Source organism: Notamacropus eugenii, chromosome X (assembly GCF_028372415.1).
Source record: "Notamacropus eugenii isolate mMacEug1 chromosome X, mMacEug1.pri_v2, whole genome shotgun sequence".
Lineage (NCBI taxonomy): Eukaryota > Metazoa > Chordata > Mammalia > Diprotodontia > Macropodidae > Notamacropus > Notamacropus eugenii.
In genome coordinates this window covers 22047018-22069974 of record NC_092879.1, presented here as the reverse complement: position 1 = coordinate 22069974, position 22957 = coordinate 22047018, and the positions used below count along the sequence as shown (strand labels likewise).

General features: G+C 48.2%; 1 protein-coding gene across 2 annotated transcripts; it reads right to left on the bottom strand.

Annotated features, from left to right (window-relative positions):
* Positions 1-1774: 1774 nt before the first annotated feature.
* LOC140515350 (extracellular matrix protein 2-like) lies at positions 1775-22551 on the bottom strand. 2 transcript variants are annotated; one of them, XM_072626019.1, is made up of 12 exons: positions 22480-22551; positions 21094-21163; positions 19004-19107; positions 17753-17777; positions 16165-16605; positions 14442-14708; positions 13268-13383; positions 12748-12880; positions 12191-12348; positions 9621-9760; positions 3011-3337; positions 1775-2047 (listed from the first exon to the last, which is right to left on the bottom strand). In XM_072626019.1, exons 4-12 carry the CDS (start codon positions 17775-17777, stop codon positions 1870-1872), a joined length of 1785 nt encoding a protein of 594 aa, XP_072482120.1. In that variant the 5' UTR covers positions 19004-19107; positions 21094-21163; positions 22480-22551; the 3' UTR covers positions 1775-1869. The 2 variants fall into 2 exon arrangements, with proteins under 2 accessions (XP_072482120.1, XP_072482119.1); XM_072626018.1 differs by lacking the exons at positions 17753-17777; positions 21094-21163; positions 22480-22551 and having other exon boundaries at positions 19004-19248.
* Between the last annotated feature and the right edge of the window lie 406 nt (positions 22552-22957).

The window sequence follows — 22957 nt, the reverse complement described above, 5'->3', positions numbered from 1 at the left end:
CTAGTCTCTATGCTCTTTCCCTTTGGCTGAGCTTCTCCTACCAGCAAGGAATCATGGTAAGAGGTCAACACTGTGAGCCACTGAATTCCTCTCCCTTTTCTTCCTCCTACTCATTTTGATACTTCCTGCTTAAGGAACAGGGGACTGAAGTATGGTGAATGAATGGCTGAGGCTGGGAATGGGAATCAATTCAATTCACTAATCAGAGAGGCAGCCTGGTACATGGGATAGAGGCCTGGCCTTGGAGTCAGAAAGAGTTGGATTCAAATCCTTCCTTAGCCATCTACTAGCTATGTGACCTTGGGCAAGTCACTTCACTCTGCCTCAGTTTCCTCATCTGTAGAATGGGATGGTTAGACCTGGTGGCTTCTTAGATACTTTCTGGCTCTAAGTCTGTGATCAGTCAATTGATTGCCAAATGTTTAGTAAGCTCTCACTGTGTCTGAGGTGCTAAGTTGGCCCCTCACTATAGAGACACAAAAATGAAAAAAAAAAAGACATGTAGGAATTTTCATTTTGTTGAGAGACAACACATATGTACATGTAAAGAAGATAATAAACACAAAGCATTTTTTTGGGGGGAGGGACAGGAATCATATTTTGTTCAAACCCAACCAACAGTGCTGAAGTGGTGCAGTCTGGGAATACAAGTTCCATTTTACAGATGCCAAAACTAAGATTGAAAGGAGCAATAATAACACAGTGGAGTAAAAGAACGAGTGCTGGGTTTGGAGTCAAGAGAACCTGAGTTTGCCTGGGGTCAAGTCCTGCCTTTGCCACCTATGTAGGCTCCATTTCCCACTGCTTTGCAATGGCTGTGCCCTCTATCTGGAATGTACTCCCCGCCTTTGATTTCTTTCAAAGTCCAGGTCAAATGCCACTTTCTACATGAACTTCCCAGCTACTGATCCCTTTCCCTTTCCCTTTTCCCCCTTTTCTCCTTTCTCACCCTTTCCCTCCTTTCCCCCTTCTCCTTCCTCTCCATCCCCCCTCCCTTCCCTTGGTTTCCTCATCTATAAACTGAAGGGTTGGACAAACTGGGTTCTAAGTCCCTTCTAGCTCTAGAGTTAAGAGCCTATAGTCTTAGCTAAAGTCACCCAGCAGGTTCTGGTGACACAGAGACAGATCTCATTAATTTGGACCAATTGGGCCTTGAAGCCCCACAGTTCTACTTCTGACACACCATGGTTGTGTGACCTTGGGCCAGCCATTTAACTTTTCAATGCCCCAGACCATTCTCTGAGAGCAGAAGGTGAAGAGATGTGTTGTCCTGTGTTGGTAGAGGGAGTTCCCTCTTTCAATGAAGTCAAAGACTCACTCCCCATCCCTCCCCTTAGTTAGGGGAGGCTGCTATATTATTAATCCAGGTTGGCTGCAGATGGTGGTGTTGTTGGCCCTAATTCCTCTTGAAGGCCGACTAGGAAGTCATGGTAGGCCCACAGAGAGATGATCGAAAATGAAGTAAAGATAGGCCCATTGACTTAGATCACATTTTAAATGATAAGTATTTTTATTTCATTCAAGTGTATACAGTAACTGAAATCAGGGTAAGCCCAAGGTTGTAGGGTAGGGGGCTAGGGTCTGTTGGGATGATTCAGTTTATTTGGGAAACTAAACATTCCCCTTTGGGTCCTCATTTGCTCAGCAAACCTTTTTTTTTCCCTGAGTGGCAGAAAGAGGGCATTCAATGGTTATCAACAAAAAGTTTGAATTAATGACAGCTGACGGAGGAGGCCCAAGTTGGCTAGGAGTGGCCAAAGGTGGGGAGGGAAGGAGAAGGGAAAGGAAGGGTAGGCCACTCTTAGGCGGGGGAGGGGGACTGGGAGGTAGGGGCAGGATACCAAGGAGAGAGGCCTAGGTTGTAGGAGACTAATGTTCTTCTTCATTCTGCTGCGGCTTGAGGACCACACTCTGGTAGGCCTTGATGCAGGAGAAGGCTGTGGGTGGAATCTGGCGTCGATCGATGAGGTTATTCTCCAGACGCATGGAGATGAGTTTTGAGTCCTGGGAAACTCGAGTGTCACAGACGGAATTCAGAGGCACATGTCTGTGGAAGAAGGAACAGGAGACGGCTGAGTATGGGCAGGCATGCCAAGCCCCAGAGAGTGTGATAGACACAGAGGGGAGAAAGCAAAGAGAGCAGGGACCAAGGGAGGAGGGGAAAGAGGGAGAAACAGGGAGCAGTAAAGGCCTGTGACTGAGCTGGGTCTAGGAGTGGCCCCTCTCTGCTACTACTGCATTCCTTGAGCTCCAACTACCAGACTGGCCTGAGTTAGACCTTGTCATGAGGACCAGAAGACGTATTGCATACATGCCTTGGGAGTATTTAACATAAACAGAGGCTTTGCAAGTTGGATAGAGCCAGACAGGGGACAGGTGTGCGCATGTGTGCACATGTGTGTATATGTACAGTACATGCATGTGTATGTGTGTTTGCATGTGGCATATGCATGTACACATGGTCTGTGTGTGTGTGTGTATACGCTCCTATAGTCATAGAGAGGAGGCACCTGACTGGCCCTCGATATTTGGCATCAGGCCCAGACCATTTCTCCCCTCTCTGGTCAAACTCATGTCTCTATGCTCTGATCTTTGGCCATACCTTTAAAAAACCTACCCTGATAGTTTCCCAGCTGTGGTCTGCCTTGACTCCTGGCTTCCCTGGGTCTCTGCTCCATCCCCCAACCTTCCCTAGCGACCCTGCTCTGTCCCCCTGCCTTCCCTGGGGTCCCTGCTCTGACTCTCTGACTCTCAGATCTTAGGTCACAATTGGACCTTGACATCAGCTTTGTCTCTTGCGGTCCTTGGTTCTGGTTCCTGGAACTGTGGGGGACATGAAGAAGAGGAGGCTGGGAATCTTAGGAGCTCCATCTTGGAGTTAGAAACCTTCCCAGCCCTCTAGGTGGTACTTGGAGCTTGCCCTGGAGAGCGCAATGTCTTGTTATTTGATTGGCATGTTTGGGTATGGGTCAGAGGGTGGATGCAAAGGCAGCGTCTCCAACTGGCATACCTGATCTTGTTGTGGCTGAGATGAAGCACCTGTAATCTTTTGAGACTCAGGATGCCCCGGGGAATGGCCTGCAATTGGTTGTTGTCCAGGAGTAGCTCTACCAGGGACCAGCGCAGCCCAAGAAATGACACAGTATGGATGCCATCGTCCCGCAGGCTGTTGTAAGAAAGATGCAGGAACTCGAGGCCTGGCTTCATGTGTGCGAACACGTAGCCAGGGATGCGCTCAATCTGGTTGTGATGGAGAGTGAGCTGTATCAGCCCACGTGGCAGAAAGGAGGGCACATGGACCAGACGGTTGTGGGACAGGTCCAGTGACTCAAGTTTCCTAATGGAGAGAGAGAGTTAGAAGATGTTTAGGGGCAAGGACAGAATGTGAGCCAGACACAGGGACCAGGGGAGAGTTGACATTTCCTATAGGGGAAGGGGTGCTGGCACATCTTGGATAGCCCCACCAAAGAACAGCCTTTTGGCATCTACTGCCCATCCATTCCACTGTTACCCAGGGCTCTCTTCTTTAGATGGGGGCTTCAGGAATACATCTGGGGATCCTGAATTCTCTCCCTCCAGACTCCCTGCTCAGACTGAGGAGATCAGTCCCATTCCAGTCACTGAGGCTAAGAAAACACTTTAGCACTGGGTGAAGACTCTTAGGGTACAAATCACACACATACACACACACATACACCCCCCCACAAGGCACATATACCCACATACCACACACATATGCATATATACATACACACTACATATATATACAGGTATACACGCACACACAAGGCAATGTACCCACATACCACATACATACACATGCACCACATGCACATATACCCACATATCACACACATGCACAAGCATACACACATACACCCCCACTCAATACACCCACACACACATCACACACACACACACTCACACACACATACACACACACACGGCTTGTTCTGTCTGAGTCCCCATACCCAGGAGACTTTTCTTTCCCTCTCCCACTGGACATGTTGACATCTCTTCTGCCCACTCCATCCTAAGTTGCCTCTCTCATTCTTCTCACTTTCAAAAGTTAATGGCAATGGGTGTAATAGAAAACATGCCCAGGGAGTCAAGAGACCTGGGATCTAATTCCGGCTTAGCCACTTACTAGGTGTGTGACCTTGTGGAAGTGCTTTTCCCTCTCTGGATCTCAGTTTCCTTCTTGGAATTAATAAAGTGAAAGGGCTGAATGAGGTGAGCAATAAGGGCCCTTTCAACTCTAACATCCAAGGGTTCTTTCACTAACCATAGTCCTCCTCTTCTCTGCCTTCCTATCTTGTCCATAAGCTCCTTTCCCCAGCTCTCTGGGCAGCTATTTGTCTTCCCCAAGTAGAGAAGGTGAGATTTGAGGCCTAACTTAGAGGGTCAGGTGAAGATCTGAGTTTGAATTCTGCCTCAGCTGCTTCCCAGCTGTGTGACCCTGGGCCAGTCCTTTAACCTCTTTTTGACTCAGTTTCCTCATTTGTAAAATAGAGTAATGATAGTGTTGACCTCCCAGGGGTATTGAATGATATATGAATGAAATAGCATCTCTAAAGTCCTTTACAAACCTTAAAGTGCTCTTTATAAACTTAACTATTATTCAGGGTTCAAATTGGAGTTCAGACTTGAGTTTACTTTGGTGAGAACTCCCCAGGCAGAGGATTGACTTCATCCGGGCCTGCCACCTAACACAAGGGAGGCAGATGCTTCCAACCGTGCATGTCTGGTCCAAAGCCCTTGTGGCTGCCCCAGGGGTTATAAAGATATTGGAGGATTATTCAGATGCAAGGAGCTAAGGCAGTATCCGATCATGGAAATCAAAACAGGTGGTGACCAGGTTTCTTCTGTCTGCCTCCTCTTTCCTCTCAGATTCCAGTCTGTCCTCAAGTCAAACAAACAGATCCGAAAACTGGCAGACTTCTCCCATTCCATTCTGCTCCCCTAATGACCCTACATGTCTCATCCCCTCACATCCCAAGTCTCCAGACTTCAGAGCCTGAAGCAGGCTTTGTGGGTACCCCTAAAAGGTGAAACACAAATGACAGTATTTCAGGCACTGTAATGGGACAAGAGGAAGATATTTTGGGATGGGATGAGGGGACACCTTTCAGGCCTCTCACTTTGGCTGTATTCCTTCCCTTTTTCCTTTCCTCCACTTTCTCCCTTCTTTTGCCTCCCCTATGATGAGGAAGACAGGAGATGGAAATGGCAAGCCATTCCAGTTTCTTTACCAAGAAAACCCCATGGACAATATTGGTATGGTTCATGGGATCATGAAGAGTTGGACATGATGGAATGACTGAAAAACAACAACAATAAAGAAGAGGGGAGGAAAGAATGGAAGCCAAAGAAAAGGGGAGGATTGGTGATGTTTAGAGCTGGGAAGGGCCCTTTGAAGGGAGCTGTGAAAGAGAAGGTCCAGAGAGGTGAGGTGACCGAAGACATACAAATGACTTAGTGACAGAGGAGGTAGCAAGGGCGAACTGTGGATTCTCCTACATAACATGAATTGAAGAAATCTGGTCAAATCTAGGTTAATGGTGGGAAAGGCTACATAGGTTTATAATGATAAATCAAACTAGCCTAGTAAAGGAAGAGAATAGCTAAGGAAAACTTAGAATTCAGAGTAAACAGGTATTTTTGGAGAACTTTGCAAATTCACTAGACTGGCTTGGGTAATCCCTGCTACTGTGAAGGCGGAGGCTGGTGTGGATCGCTTGAGCTTGGGAGTTCCAAGCTGTCATTGGTTAAGGCAGTTGATTGTCCAAATAAAGTCCGGCACTAATCGGTAAGCCCCGGAGAGCAGAGAGCCACCAGGCTATCTAAGGGTGTGTATGTGTGTGTGTGTGTGTGTGTGTGTGTGTGTGTGTGTGTGTGTGTGTGTGTATGTGTGTGTGTGTGTGTGTGTGTGTGTGTGTGTATATGTGTGTGTGAAAGGTGAAACTCCCAAGTTGATCAGAATTGGGATGCGACCCATGAGTGGCCAATGTACTTCCAGCTTGGGCAAGATGGGGAGACTCAGGCTCAAAGAAGGTTTGAGTCACCCTTTCCCTTTGGCCATCTTCTTTACAACTTTGTTCTTCCTCAAACTCTTTCTTCACTGAGACCCTGAAGACCATGGCATTTATATGAGTATTGGCTCAAGGGATTGAGTTTGTTTAGCTTGGAGAAGAGGCACCTTGGGGAATCTCAGTTGGTTGTCTTCAAGAACTAGAGGGATTAATGTGTGGAAGGAGAAGAAATGATCCTACTTGGTTGGACAGGGCACATTGAGGAGTGATGAAGGATGTCGCTGGGAGGCAGATTTTGGCAGAGCTTCCTAAAAATGGAGAGTCCCTAATGATATTTACTTCATCGGCTCATATTCACAGCATCCTCAAACTGACAGGGGCCTCAGCAGCTTCTGTTCTGCCCTGTTCTATGGCATTTCTAACAAATGTCCATCTAGCCTTTACTTGAAGATATCCAGGGATGGAGGGAGGTGGGGCAGGGGAATAGTGTCTTTTCTCCCTCCTAAGAGAATGTGGGAGAGTCAGTTCTGCTAGCCTTTGTCACCATCACTGCAGACCCCAACATTTGGAGGGCCACATTAGGACAGTTGAGGGGCCTGCTGCCAGGGCTTGTCTGGGAATCCTACAAGGGAGGCCAGCCCCACCGCACAATGGGTGTAGCGGGCCAACGGAGCAATCGGGTGGGGCTTCTCTTCCACCAAAATTGGTGTCTGCTTTCCCTTGCCTCACTTGGCGAGGAGGGGAATGAGAAAAAGAATAATAATTGAACCCAAAAGCTCTGGGTAACTTTTTCCTGGAATGGAGCAAGAATACTGGGCAGGAGTTTTTGATTCTCTGGGAATAAGGAGATCAGCAGCTCCTTCCTGCCCTGAAGCTTTGGTTTTCTCCTTGTCCCTGGCTCCCTATTCCCAGGTGCTAAGTCCAGTCATGTCTTCCTCATCCATTCATTCCTCTGCACTCTCCCTCTCAATGCCTCTTCCCTGGCCTATTGTAGCAGTCTTTGATTGGTCCCCCAGCATCCAGACTCTCCCCCTCCTGAAACAGTGAATGGAGAGTAATATTCTTAAGGCAAAACTCTGATATTTCTGAGTCTTTGGTGAGACACCCTTTGGCACCCCAAATTCCTTAGACAGCAGCAAGCTGGAAATGAGAGGGGAAGTAGGGCTAGACAGGAGGAGAGTAAGCAGATGGTATCAATCAGGAGGACCTGAGGGCAAGTCTGGGGCAGCTAGGGGGCACTGCAGTGAATAGAGTGCTGACCTGGAGTCAGGAAGACCTGAGTTCAAATATGATCTCCGAAATTTACTAGCCATAATAGGGCAAGTCATTGTACCCTGTTTGCCTCAGTTTCCTCATCTGCAAAATGAGCTGGAGAAGAAAGTGACAAACCATTCTAGTGTCTTTGCCAAAAAGATCCCAAAAAGTTGAATACAACTGAAACGTCTGAACAACAACCATGAGGTCAAGTCCAGATGGAGCAAAGGTCACAGCAAATAAGGCTCATGGGTCAGACAGCAGGGGGCTTGGGCTAGAAAAGTGGAGGACAAGGAATAAGGGACCAGGTAGGGAGTCTGGACACCAGGAAATCAAGACCTAGCTAGTGGACTCAGGCCCAGAAGCAGTCATGGAGCTAGATAGTCAGCACTAGTCTTAGAATAGACAGGTCTGAGACCACAGAGGAATACAATAGACACCTCATCCCATGCTCACAGCTTGGATTCCTGACTTCTTATTCATCCCCAGCTTCTGGGATGACCTGCCGCCTTCCAAACCTCACCAAGCTACCAGGATTCTGGACCTTTGACCTGCCCTGAATCTGGGCCAGCCATAAGTATCTTTAGATCTCCTGCTCCTGGTCCCTGGCCAGCTGTCACCCTCATCTCTGGCAGAACAGAGGTGGCAAGGAAGAAGGAAAGGCATGGTGATGATGGGATGATAGGAGAATGGGGCCATGGCTCAGACTAAGGACATGTGTGGAAACATCCCTTGTTTCTCAATCTCCGGCCCCACATGGTTTTAGACTTGTCTTAGAGGAAATGAGAATATTGAGAGGATCTGTGTGACCTCAGCCTTCTTCCTCTCCGGGCTTGTTTCTTCAACTTTAAAGTGAGGAGGCTGGACTAAATGATCATTAAGTTTACTTTCTAGCTCTAAATCCTATCTATGATCCTATGAGACCAATCCCAAGTTACCTTGGGGCAGCAGGGTTGGGGTGAAGGCAAGGGAAAGGCAGAGGTAGAGGAAGATATTCTCCTTCTGAATGAGGCCGGAACTCTGGAGGCCCTCGAGGGATCATCAAGCAACGAGTATTTATTAAGTGCTTATTATATGAGTGCAGATGTGGAGCTAGAAATTTGGACCTTAGAGGTCATTTAGTTCAACCCCCTCATGATAGAGAGGAGGAAAAGGACATCTGTGGAGGGGTGCGTGGCTAAGATTTAAACTCAGATCCCATAAATCTAAGTTCAGTGGGAAGGGTCAATGTCCATTCCATTGTACGTGCTGCGTACACACAAGGCTAGCCATAGTCATTGAATTGTGGTAGGTTGAGTCAGCTCTGGTGAATACTCATTTGTTTGGGGAGAAGCATACATTTAGGATGACTGTGGAATGGAAGAAAGGGCCCAAGTCAGAGAAGAGGGACCCCAAGGTGTGCAAGGTTCAACCTGAGAGAGCTATCCAATTGACAAAACCTATACATCAGGGCTTCTTGAGCTGGTTGGTGGATTGTCTAGGCTTATGAAATATCAGCAATGAAGATGAAACTGAAAAGTGTGTCCCTCATATATTTTGGGGGGAGATCTCGTTGTTAAACATGTACCAGCACACCCTTGCTTGCAGGACACTTTTGGGGGAGATCTGGTTGTTAAACATGTACCAGCACACCCTTGCTTGCAGGACACTTTTGGGGTAGATCTGGTTGTTAAACATGTACCAGCACACCCTTGCTTGTAGGACACTTTTGGGGTAGATCTGGTTGTTAAACATGTACCAGCACACCCTTGCTTGTAGGGCACTTTTGGGGGAGATCTGGTTGTTAAACATGTACCAGCACACCCTTGCTTGTAGGACACTTTTGGGGTAGTGGGTAAACTAGGAAAGTACTGAAATTCTATCATGTGAGAAAACTTAGAAGAGACATGGTGACTTAGTAGATCAGAGCCCACAGCTAATAATGCCCATATTTAGGTCTGACCCTGGGTATTGGGGGTGATAGAACAGCCCTGCTCCATGGCCCCGGCTACTGCCTGAACCCTGGCTCTACCAGCTGTCTTGAAGAAGGTGTTGTTGGCTGCCAGAGGAACTGGTGCAGGGGGGTGGGGGGTGGGGGAGATGCATCAGAGCTTTGGCGTGTAACCTCTGGGCCACATTTGTTGGTTAAGGTCAAAGGAGCTGCTGAGAGCTCCTTTCATGAAGTATGCCTCTGTGGGCGTTGTGGAGTGGCACAGAGTGTCAGTAAAGTGTCAGCCTGGGTTTGAATCCTACCTCTAATCCTTACTGGCTGTGTGACTGTGGGCAAACCACTTACCTCAGTTTTCTCCTTTTTCCTAACATGAGAGGAGGGGAGTTTGGGGGAGTCACACTCACGGGAGATCAATCCATGCTCGGGGGGCGATGCGATCCTCCTGGATACGGTTGTTGCTTAGGACCAGCAGGCTCAAGCTCCGGGACTTATTCAGCACATGTTCATTCACTTCTTCTATGTTGTTAGTGTCAAGGTGGAGTTCCTAGACCATGCCAAGCCCCAAGAGGGCAGAGAGCATGAGGCAGGGAGGCAGATGGGTGGCCTTTTCTACAGTCACAGACCAAATTACCCCAAGTCACCTGCCTTCCTCATGTTTTGAGGGGATGTGGAAAAGGGGGCCTGGGATTGGGACCAGAGGGCTGGCATAACTACCCAACAGGGAAATTCCAGCCCCATCCTAGGGACCAAGTGTTGATGATGCTTGCCATCCACCCACCAGTGATTCTGTCCACTCAGCTGCCAATACTTCCTAGTTCATACTGATTCTGGGGTCAGGTGGTCTAGGAGAAGTCCTGACTCTGCTGCCTTACTACTTGTGTGACTATGGACAAATCATGTAATCTCCCTAGGGCTCAGTTTCTTCCTCTGTAAAACATGGGAGTCCCCTATAGCTCTAGATCTAAGAGCCTGTTGTGATCTTGGACAAATTGCTTCCACTCCTTGGGTCTCGGTTTTCTCCTCTCTAACGCAAGAGCTTCAGACTAACTGGTCTCTAGAGGTTCTTTCCCACGTCACCATTCTCTAAACCTTTTATATCCCTTCCCATCCTTCTTCTGCAGCCTTGCCTGAAGGCCAAGGCTAACTGGCCCTGAGCTATACATGTTTCCTCTGGCAAATCAGACCTTCCTGTGTCCTTTCCCTCCCTCTGGCTCAGTCCCAGGGAGAACTATAGATGAGAGGATTGAGGGCTAGAAAGGACCTTCAAGGTCATCTAGTTCTTTATTGTGATGGAAAAGTGAAGTTACCCATGGAGAGTTAACGCTAGAACCAGGACCAGAACTCAGGGCTCTTGGCCCCCATTCCTCTTTCCACTACGCCATGACTGAGAAGCCGCCCTTTGGCTCCAAAAGAGCCTGGTCTGCAGAACAGACCCTGGTCTGTATCCCGCTCCCTCACCCTGGTGCCAGGGGAGGGAGACAGCTGCCACAAAAAACATTCAGCATCTCCTGCACACAGCTATCCAAGGCAAACAAGAGGCGGAGGGAAGGGGGAAAGTTCCTGGAAAGGAAGCTTGGTGGGTGTTTCAGGGCTGCCATTGGCCACGGGGCCTATTTCCCCCTTCCATTAGACCCCTAGAGTCCCAGGATTTCTCCTTCCAAACTCCAGAGTGGGAGCCCACCTCCTTGCCACCCCAATACAAGAAGTAAGCCTTGGCTAAGTCAGTCAGCTCTGAGGCCAGAGGAGGATGGGAGGTGGGCTGCTTCATCCTGCAGGTGTGTCCCTAAAAAAGCACTGGGTGGAGCCAAGATGTCTGTAAAGTGAGCCCCATCTTCAGTGCACTAGGAGGGGCCTTCCTATTGAAAGGATCCTGGGTAGAGAGATATCCCTTTCCATTTTGTGCAGTGGACAGAACTCTTGAGCCAGGACAAAGGAAACCTGGGGATCTAATTCCACCTATACCAGAGAGCTACTGGAATTTGGAGCTATGGCTCTTAGACTGCCCTAGAGATCAGTTGTCCTTCTTCATTTTACAAATGAGGAAACTGAGGCCCCAGATATAAAGGGAGCAGAGTCAGAGCTTGAACTTAGGTCTTTGGGCTCCAAATACAGTGTCAAGTCACTCATTCTCTCTTATTTTTCTGGACCTCAGTTTTCCCATATGGAAAATAAGAGGATTGGGTTAGAACTGATCTAGGTCTGATTTGCAATAGTAAGCCTGAGAAAATGGGGTGGAGAGGGGTAATTCTACCTTGACAAAAAAAATAACCCACCTCCCTTCAGGGATCCTCTCAATATGTACTTTTCTTGGATGAATCAAAGTGTTTCTTTATTAAGAATGGGAGTTCAGATCATTGGAGCCTCACCAGTTGGTCATTCATTCTCAAAGAGGACCATGACATTAGGGAGGTGATGTCATGACTTGCAAATGAATTAGATTTAAGTGAAGTAAATTTAAGCCTCATTTTCTCCTCCAGAACCATCTGGGTTCAGTGGCCAGATATCGATTAGGATGACTGGAGATGGCCCCCCTGGAGCCTCGTTCTAGAGCTGGAAGCCCAGCCCCTTCATTTAACAGAGGAGGAAACTGAGGCCCAGGGAGGGAAGTGATATGCCAAGAGATCATCCAGATTTGAACCCAGGACCTCTGACTCCAAATCTAATTTTTTTTTCCCTGACAGCATAAGGTTTTGTCAATTGAACCCAGGAGAGCTGGTTCTTGTCAGGGGAATACCTGTAAATACCTCCTCACTTCCTAATTTCTCTCTTGTCACTTTGGATCAGCATGTGTCAGCTTTGCTTAAAGTTAAGAAACACTAGGATTGTGAAGAAATCTTAAGTATCTAGGGCGTCTCTGCTGTGTTGTGGGAGGTGACTTCCCCCTTCTTTTAACCAGACACATGGAGAGGACTGCCTTTCCCCTCCACCCCACCCTTCCAAAGGAGCTTGGCCCAGGAAGGACTCTGGCCCTCACCTGCAGGGTAGCAGGCAAGCCCTGTGGAATGCCCCTAAGGCGGTTTCGGTTCAGTCTCAGATATATCAGGCTCTTCAGAGGCTGGAACGTCAGAGGATAGATGTTCCCATCATGCAGCTGGTTTCCTTCAGCTTCCAGGGTCAACAGTTTGGTGAGTCCTGGGGAAAAGAGCACAGTGAACCTCAGCCTGTGATCAGTGCAGCTGGAGGAGAGCCCCGAGAGAGGTGGAGAGAGGGACAAGCTGGGTCTCCAAGTTTGTACCCAGAATCCCTTTCATTGCTAAGGATTATCCAAGTGTTGAATCAGAGACCTGGAACTGGAAAAGATCAGGGAGGCCATCAAGTCTAACGTCTTAGAAATTGAGGCCCAGATTTTGGACTCTAGTTTCTCTGATTCCAAAGCCAGTCCTCCTTTCCACGCTCTGGATCTCCTACTGGGGGCACTAATCTCTCCATCTTTGTCAAAAATCCCCTAGAATCCTTCCTTGATGGAATCCCTCAGGGGAGGTAGAGACAGATGCTAAAGGTCAAGTAGCCCCTTGTGGTCCCTGCCCTCACCACGGAAACTGGTCTTCTGGAGGCCCTGAAGGTTGTTGTCATTGACCTTGAGCTCTTGAAGAGAGCCTGGTAGTTCAGGGATGGCAGAAAGAGAATTTCCATCCAAGTTCAGTCGCTTCAGGCGTATCAGGTTCTGTGGAGAGACAAATGTTGGTTGCTCAGAGGTCAGAAACCAGAGAGCACTTGCAGTGGCCATGTGGAAGGCCTGCCGGATCAAAAGTCTGAAGGTCTGAGTGTGAGACCTATGACTCCACTATCTGAGTGGTTTCAGGTAGGTTACTTCCTCTCTGAGCCTCAGTTCCCTCACTTGTACAGCAGGCATGATTTGTTCTGTCAAACTTAGACTCAGTCAAAGAACCACACTTGAGGACCTAGAGGGCCACATGTGGCTTCAGGGCCACAGGTTCCCCACCCCTGGTAGACATTCAGGCCTCTCCCATCTCTCTGTGTCATTTCCCTCCCTCTCCCCTCCCCCCCTGAAACACTGGCTATCTAAGGAGGGAACACTAGGGGCACATGCCTTAAAGACATCAGGATGTATGCCCTGGGTGTCCAATTTGTTCTTGCTCAGATCCAGCCACTCAAGGTTGGGCACGCCATGAAAGATGTCAGCCGGGATTTTGGAAATTTCATTCTCTGGGAAAAAAATAAAGAAAAACCACCACCACATTTTACCATGCCGTCTCTCGAAACTCTCGTTTCTTCTGCTCACCTCCAGCAGTGCCCTGTGGTTGCCAGCCCACCTGGGTTCTAACAAGGATGATCAGACTGCTAGGCTATCACCCTCACCAGCACCAACACCTATGTTTCCAAAAGACTGTGCTCAGTGCCAAGCCACTCCCCTGTACTTGGAAGCCAGACTACCTGGCCCATGTTGGAAGCCTTTCCATTTGGTTCTTTATTTCCCACGTGGACAGCCAGGGTACTGGACTTGTGAGTCTGGAAGACCTGGGTTTTAATCTTGCCTTAGCCATTAGCTGTTGGACCCAGGGCACATCACTTGTCCGTTCTGAGACTCAGTTTCTCCACATGGAAAATGAGACCAATAATACCTATTCTATCTACCTCACAGGGAAATTGTAGAGCTCAAGGGAAGTACTCTTGGAATAAATCTTTATTATGAATCTATTTATTTAAAATTTATTTGAATAAATATTTTCAATAAAATCTTTATAAACTTTAAAGATCTCCAGAACCGTATGAGGGGGATGCCTATCAGACTTGTGGGGGTAGGGTCAATGCACTGGAAACAGTGAATTTGGATTCAAAGGCTCTGGGTTCAAATTCTATCTCTACTGTTTGCCAGCTGTGTCCTTGAGTAAGTCACCTAACTTCTGGCCTCAGTTTCTTTATCTGTAAAGTGAAGGGCTCTGTGGTCTTTTCTGGCTCTATATACATGTTCCCATAAGGATATGTCAGGGGGAAGTATTGTTAATGATGGTAATGATAATAATAGTCTAATAATATCTTCTTGCATCTGGATGGTGATTTGTGCCCAAAACACTTTCCCCATCTCTCTTGATTCTCAGGCTGCTTTGTGGGTAGGAAGGGCCATGATTCTCACTGTCATTTTGCAGAGGGGGAAACTGAGTTCCAGAGCCCCCGAGGGCCTTGCCCAAGATGATCCAGCCACCTTGTAGCCTCTGACCTTCTGGTGACTCTGGAGCCTGAGCCCTGCAGCCCTTGATGTTTACCTGCCAGGTAGAGGTTTTTCAGGCCTGGGTCATAGAGAAGCGGAATCGCCTTCAGGTTGACTCGTCCACAGGAGATGCTGGCCTCAGATAGGTGGCATGTGGCTAGGCGAGAAGGAGTCAGTTCCTGAGGAGAACTCAGTGATGGAAAGACAATGGAATGATGGAGGAGGGGAGCGTCACCACGTTTAGGCCCTGGATCCTTCCAGGTGCTATCTAGGTCCCTGATGTTCTGGTCCTCTGACTTCTGTTGTAATCGCCAGGTGACAGCTGAGGGGAGAGGCAGAGTCAGAGGGCAAAAAATGAGGAAGCCATAGTAACCCTGAGCTCCAAGAGCCCGAGACAACGAGGCCCAGAGAGAGGGTAGCCTTGGTCAAGAGCACCCAGTGAGCCAGCAGCAGTCAAGCCAGCTCAAAAATCCATTGGGGCACCTTGAGACAGGAAAAAGAGTACAGTTATTCCTTCCACATTGTGGGGGTTAGGGGTGCAGTGGGATCTGAAAAATGTTTTGGTCCTCTCTTAACATCAGAGAAGAAATCTGAATGATTGTGACATTCAAAGACAAAATATGTTGATATTATACAACACTATATATATATCTTTTAGGCATTTCTGAGTTTCTAAACTTTTTCTCTGTTGTCTGCTGGTCTTCACATGTCCTCTTTGGCTTCTGCAAAATTCCCCCGAAATTCCCATTTAATTTCTTATGCCGACTTGCAACATATTGAAACTAAGATGGGGAAAGTCGTGATGTGGAAGGGATAACCGTGCTGGCTCTGGACTGAGATGACCTAGGGATCAAATCCTGACTCCCATGCTTTCTGCCTGAGTAACCTTGGGCCAATCACCTCCTCAGGCTTCAGTTTCCTCATATGTAAAACCAGGGGTGGGAAGTCTGGCTGGATTGAATAGTGTCTCTTTGGTCCCTTCTCTGAATCTAGGATCCAGTGTTAGCCTAGCAGGGAAGGCTAAGTTTTGAGAGTAGGATTGTAGCAGCTATCTGGACAATCCCTGTTTCTTGGGCTGAGGGCTGACCACTATAGGCAACACATAAAAGTAATGGTGATGGTGTTTGAGACTGGCCTTTGTGAGACTATGGGAAAAGAATTTTATAATGATGGAGGTGGAAAGAAGGGACAAAGGTGAAGAGAGGTGGGCTTCATGTGCTTCTCTAGGGTTTGGCTGGCCCTGGGGGACTTTCTTTGTGGGGCTGGGTGGTATGGAGTTCCCCTGGGGAAACTGAGTGTCTTGGTCCTTGTTGATGAGATGCTTGACTGAGCAAGGGGAAACCACAACCACAGAGATATCTCTGGTGAGAAAGTCTCTGCTTTGACAACACCTTGGGCTTTGCTCTTCTCCAGAGAGCATCTGGTTTATCGGTAACAGTGTCATGATAGAAGTCATGGGACCTTCCCTCCTAGGCCGAGATTTCCCCCCTCCACTGTGTTCTGGCCCCTTCTCCAGGGTACCCACCCAGACTCTAGACCTCTGCTTCCTCCATGAAACCTCAGCTTCCTTTGGCTCTCTCTCCAGTTGAGACCTAGGAAGTCCCTCGGGAGACTCACCCCAAGGGGTTAATAGGGGCCCAATTCCTGGGCTTGGCTCTGTGTTGGGGGCAGGGGTGCAGGGCGGGGGAGGAGACACAAAGTTTTCATTGTTGACTTTCTCATCCTGCAAAGAACTTCCCCTTGCACAGTGGATCCTTCTCTCTGTCCTGCCTCCTTACCTTTGATGGTCTTCTTTGCTTCTTGCTTCTTGACTTCGACTTTTTTGGAGTCCCCACCTTCTAGCTTCCTGCTCCTGCTCTCTTCGTTGGAGCTAGCTAGTTCCTGAGGGAGCGTCTTGTTCTTCCTGGATTGGTTAATGGCTGGTGGTGAGGCCTCTGCCTTCCATTCCTTCCTCCTTCCCATCTCGGGTTTCACATAGATTGATCTGGCCTCTTGCTCCTTGAACCCTAGAAAGTGGACCTTGCGCTGAGAGAGCACTTTCTTGGGGTTCCTAGAGGGTGATTTGACACTTGACCTTGGGGTCTGGCTGAGCTCCACGTGGCTTGGAGTGCCTGCCTTAGGAGTTTTCCTGACTCTCAGGTAGCCAGGCCCTCGTGGGACTGCCCCCTCCTCCATAACCTTCATTGGGTACTTTTGATCCAGCGTGGGTCTCACGATCCCTGCGAAAGGATACACTAGATTGGCCAGACGTCACAGACAGCTGAGCAGAGGTGCTACATTACCTTGGGGACTGTCCCAGAAATTTCCCTCATGAAAATCTAGAAGCAGGCTGGAGAGGGTGAGATTGGGGGTTGGGATGGGGAAGAGCCATAAAATCAGTAATTTCAGAAGCTAAAATCCAACCTACCCCTTTGTGGTGACCCCAAAGTATACTGGGATGGTGCTTTTCTTTCCTCCCTTCTTCCCCTCCTTTTTTCCTTCTTCCCCTCTTTCCCTCTGCTCTGGCATACATTTTCTAGAGTTGGCAGGAATCTTAGAAATTGTCAAGTCTAATCAAGGAAACTGAGTCCCAGACAAAGGCAGAAAACAGGAGAAAATCCCAGCTTCCTCATAGAATTTCAGAGTTGGGACCCCTGCTGTGACAGGCAGACTAACAGTTCTCTGGTCTCTGCTTGAAGACCTCCAAGGAGCAGAAAGCCTCCCGGTCAAGAGGTAGCCTAATCCACACTGGGTCAGTCCAATCTTCATTGCCTGATGGCAAACTTAAACCAGCCTCTTTGGAGCTTCGACCCATCGCTCTGCCCTCTGGGCCCTTCAAGTACTGCAGGCCACAGAGGAGCCTTCTTCATATGAGCAGTCTCCCAGAGCTGGGGCTGGCTCACAGCCAAGGAAGGCAAGTTCTGGTTGGCAGCTTTCTGACACCAGGTTGGAGTTGGTATAAGAACAAGGAAGTCACCACAACTGGGAGGGACTCTTCTCTACCCTCCCACCATTTCTGTGGTAAGTCAAATCAATTCTCCCAGAAAGCATGGAACCATGGCTTATGGTGGACTCCACTCTGCCCTGCTGAAAAGGAAGGAAGAAAGACGAGACAACTTCCTTGTCCTCCTTCCTTTCTCCTCCTCTCCTACTTCCTAGTTACCCATCTGCACCACTCAGAGAGCAGGGAAGCCTGTGTGCGTGTGTGTGTGTGTGTGTGTGTGTGTGTGTGTGTGTGTGTGTGTGTGTGTGTGTGTGTGAGGAAGGTCAAGAAAGGGCTCCAGGGACACCAGGAGGGGCAGGGCCTTGGAGGATGTCCATTTCTTTCCTCCTTCCTACCCTATTGACCTTGGACCCGTTAGCATCCACTTGGAGGGGGTGACTTACCCTCTTTGAACTTCGTTTTCTCCATCTGCAAATTAGGGAGAAAAAGACCCTGACCAACATTCCTTAGAGAGTTGTTAAGAGATAAAAAAAAAAAAAAGATTGCATTTGAAACATTAAGAGAGTAAAGTGTTTATAAGAGTTCCTTCTCACTGGGTGATGCCATTTTAAATAAATCCTCCTTAAATATGAATGTGAAACATGGGGGATGTGGTGAGAGAAGATCATGGCTCCCATTTCTATAAATGCTTTAGGTTTGCAAAGCAAATTAAATGCAGGTGCTATTATTAGCCCCATTTTACAGATAAAGAAACTGAGCCTCAGAGAGGTGATTCAACTTTTCCAGGATCACCCATCTCTTTGCATATCTGAGGCAGAATTTGAACTCATATCTTCATGACCTTAAGTCTATCCCTCTCTCATACACACTGTCACTTTAATACAAAGAGGCAACCAAATGATCAAACCATGTAAATCAGGGTGGTGGGGAGAGTGTGTGTGATGGATTTCACCACAACAGTTGGGCTATCACTTAAAGCCAGGGAGAGTACAGTTATGTCCATTCCTGATGGCACTGTTTCCCGAAATGTGATTTGAATTTTGGAGGCAGTTGGTGACATCTAGTTATGCTGGCTAATACTGGTCTCATGGGCCACCAACATCTCCCTGATCAGTGGCTCGGTCAGCCATTTTCTGGGGATGTGGTGGCCAGTTGTCATGTAAGGCCTTCCCCAATCTAGTTCCTTCCTACCTCTCCAACTGACTCCCTTAGACACATAGAGCCACCATCCCCTCACTGCCCATGCTCCTTCTTCCCTCCAGGCCCTAGTTGCTTGCTTTAGGTAGAAGGCCTTCCCCTCTCCTCTCAATATCCCAATGATAGTGACACCCAGCTGCAGTCCCATCTCCTCCCAGAAGCCTTCCCTGCCTGGTGACCTCTGTTCTCCAGGGGGTGTGCCCTCCTCTGAGCCCCTTCAGCCTTCTGATGACACCATCTATTTGCTGTTCCCTCTTTGTTTCTGCCCTGTCTCCCCTCCACATGCTGCTGGTCTGGGAGCCCCAGCCTCGCAGGGAGCAGGTCTCCTGGAAGAAGACCTTCTCCCTAGACTTGTTAAATGACTAGCTTCTGGCTTTAGATCCTTGAATCACCCTTACCAGAAGAAGCATTTTAGGTGTTCCTTTCCCTGGGACCCCCACATGTGCTTCAGCCCCATGCCCCAAAGGTCTGGGTTCCTGAGCATTCCCTCTCCTCACCTTTATGGGAAGCCAAGTCAGGCCTCTCCGATGCTAGCAGCAGGGATTCTTTGGTGGACTCGTTCCTTCCTGGCTCCTCCTTGGTCAGCCGCCTCACGGTCAGCCTAGCCTCCCCAGAAAGGCCCACCAGACAGAAGGCCAAGCCAGTGAGGATGATGAGCTCCATGGTCTCCTCCTCCCCACACCTTCCTTCTACCCACTCTGGCCTTGGCCAAAAGGGAACAAGTTAGAAAGAGGCCACAGCTCTTCTGCCTACCTACCCTGTTCTGCCTAAGCTTCCCCCCCCTCCCCTTGCCACCCCCAACCAACCCGCTTCTCGGGGGCCCTCTCTAAACAAACACCTATCACCTGCCTTGCCCCAAACTTTCCCTTCTTTCCCTGGAGAAGAAAGAGAGATTGATTTTTTTTAAGAACCTAAGTTTTTCCCTTTTAAAGTATTAAAAAAAAATCAAACCTGAATTTATTTACCCCTGGTCCTGGCCCAATACCCTACACACCACCTCCTTTCCCTAATCCACTGACTAAGAAAGGGAATGGAGGGTTACTGTGGTTAGGCCCTGGGGCCTTCTTCCCCCCTCCCCCATACCCCCAATGAATGAGGTCTCTGTCTCAGCATCTGTGAGCCCCACTGTTCACTCAGGACTCAAGACTTGCCAGTCACCATCCCCAAGACCAATTCCAGGTCTGGCTTCCCAAATACAGTGCACTCTTAGTTCCTCAGCATGGCTCATAGTCTGAACTAGCCAATACTCTGGACAACAGAGAGAGAGAGAGACCTCAATGACCTGAACTTGATTGGGAGTTTCCCAAGGGTAAGGACTGTGTCTTATTCATCCCTGTGTGGGATACAGAGATATGTCCAATGTAGACATGGTAATATCAGTAGGTCAAGAGTTCCCAAGTGAAAAATCTCCTTGTATGGGAACTCCCTACCTTTGAAGAAGCCAATAATTGAGACTTGGAGAGGCCTTTGGGGTCACCTAGTCCAACCCCAACTGAAAAGTAATCCTCACAAGCACAGGGTCAACAGGGGGTCCAAGACATTCTAAGCTAAGGTCGACATTGTTCCGACTTCTGTCTTCCAGGGCTAAGAAGAAAAAAGCTACACCCAATTCTACATGATGGCCTTCCATTTATTCGAAGACAGCTAAGTATTTTCTTTTCCAGGCTGCATATCCCCAGTTGTTTTAACTGCTCGTATGATGACCTCATCTCCTTCAGTCCCCTCACCATCCTGGCAGTCCTTCCTATCTGGCCCTCCAGAGTTTTGATGTGGTACCTAGAACTGAGTAGGGCACTCAGATGATGTGTTCCTAGGACACAGGACAAGGGCAAAGCCAGACCAGGGGTCCTGAAGCTTTTTTGTGGACCTCTTAGTCAGTGGGCTGAAGTCCAGGTACCGCTTTTCAGAATTGTTTTAAAATACATAAAATAAAATCCATAGAAAATGGATTTTAATAAACAATAAAAAAATAACGAATAAATAAATAATATAATAAAATTCATACAAAGTTAATTATATTAAAATACAGTTATCAATTTGTTTGGGCATCTAGGGAGTGCTGCAGTGGATAGAGTGCTGGCCCTGGAGTCATGAAGACCTGAGTTCAAATATGAACTTAGATACTTCCTAGCTGTATGACCCTGGGCAAGTAACTTCATCCTGTTTGCCTCATTTTCCTTATCTGTAAAATGAGTTGGAGAAGGAAATGGCAAACCACTCCAGTATCTTTGTCAAGAAAACCCAAAGGAGTCCATAGAGAGTCAGACGCAACTGACAAATGATGAAATAAATCATTTTGTTTAATGTTTAATTAATAAATTAATTAATTTTGTTAATAATTAACTAATTAATAGCTTATTAATAAATTAATAAATACATTTGTTTAAAGTTCACAGACTTCCCCTTCCCAGTCCCGACTCCCCCTTCCCTCTCCCCTATTCTGTCTCCCCTTCCCCTCTCCCCCTAAGAACCTTTGCTCTATACATTGAATCACACTATCATAGGATCATGATTTGCCCAAGATCATATGAATAATGTCAGAAATGGGCTTGAACCCAGGCCCTCTGAACCCAGTTCCAGTGCTCACCTCTTGTAATCCTGTCTCCTAATACAGCCCAAGTCCGGAACTAGAAATTTTCCATTCACGCGTAGTGTACCTGTGTGACAAGGTATAAATTCATTTCAGGTGTGTTCCAGGACCAGGGACTGATCTGACTGGGAGGCAGATGAACACTCAGGTAATGTTTGGTGAAGGGAGGTTTTTTTTTCTACTCACCCAGCTGCGAGATCAGTGGATACGTATATGGGGTAGGCAGTTGATTATCCTGGGATTCTTCTGGGGTTTTTAGGGGTGCCAAATTTAGGGGTGGGTGACTCAGGTTTCACTGGATGCAGAGACTGACTGGTAGGTGAGGGTACTGAGTAAGTACTGAGGAGAGGGTTGCCGGGGTACTCAAAGACATTCTCTTGAGTGGTCATTGTGATGCGGGTGGGTGGGGCAGGGTGGGACTAAGTGTATGTATGGGGGGAGGCGATTCTCTGTTAGTCTAGTCCAGGCCCCCCCCCCCCCCCCCCCAGTACCCCTTTCCCTGGTCTCAGTAATAATGAGATAGCAGAAACAGGTTAGCATTGTCTGTCACACACACACACACACACACAAATACACACCATGCCTTAGGTTACCCTGTACCCCCAAGCTCTATGACACTCTTTCCCCAAAATGGCTCTGAAAAAGCCCAGTTAGATCCATGCCACAGGGTCAAATTTGGTTAATGGTCCTTCATAACTTAACTTCTATACACTGCAGGGGGCATCAGGACACACAGCTATCCCCCTGCACACACACAGCTTCTCTGGCCTCAGTTCAGATCCACACTGACCATCTCTTTCCCATTTCTTCTCACCGACATATTCACCAAACTCCCTCACCCCAAACCTACTTATTGATCAATCTTTCTGTTCATTGGGTAATTTTTCTAGGGAATCCCTGTCCCCCCAAAGTGACCCTTACTCACAGTGCCATTCAAGAGGCCAAGCCTAGATATGGAGGGCAGACACAAAGTGCTCAAGTCACACTCCTTCCTTCACCACCCCCAGGCCTGGTTTCTGGGACTAAGACAGCCACTCCTAACACTTAGCCTTTTGGTAATCCTAAACAGAAGGCTGTTCCCCAAAGAAAGGACCTCCTCCCCCAAAAGCCCCTCTCACCCCCTCCTCCCTCCCTTCCCAACATCCTCCACATCTGACATAGACCACCTGAGCCTGCCCTGGGTTTCCTGTCTAGAGAAGGGTCCTGGGGAACCCTTGGCAGCCTAACAAATGGACAAAGGGCTGATCTGCCTTGTTCTTCCTCGTGCAGCTCCCTCCCCAGCAGCCCTCCCTTCACCCTCTTCCCCACCCAGGCAGCTCACTCAGTGTTTCTTGGTAGATGTGGAGTAGGTAGGTTAATGGTAAGAAGAAACAAAGAACTGACCTTCTCAAGGGCAGAGAGGAACCAAGGTCTTGTCAGTTTCCCTTGATCCCCAGTAACAGAAGAGAATGTCAGAATTAGAACATTGGAGAAAAAGATCTCTGATCACAGTGGTGATGTAAACAGTAGGAATCGTGTGCTCGGCCTCTCAGATTCTGACCCTTGGAGACCCCCTGGTGGAGCTCTGCCCTTCTTCTCCAGGGAGTGCTCCTTGGCCCCCTGCTGAGTCTGGGGGACAGATGGGAAGGAGGGAGGGGAGTGGTTGCCCCTCATACTGGTGGGGGAGAGTTTGGAGAACCAGGACTAAGGAAGGTTTTCTGATTTCACTGTTCCAGCACTGACTTACATTTGGATGGAATGGCAATAAAATGAGTTAATTAGGGGCAAAGCTAGAGGGCGGGGGGACTGGGTTCCTAGAGATTCCTCAAAGCACCAGTATTTCATTAGAGTTTCCTTTCATGGGCTAATGGAGGAGGGTGAG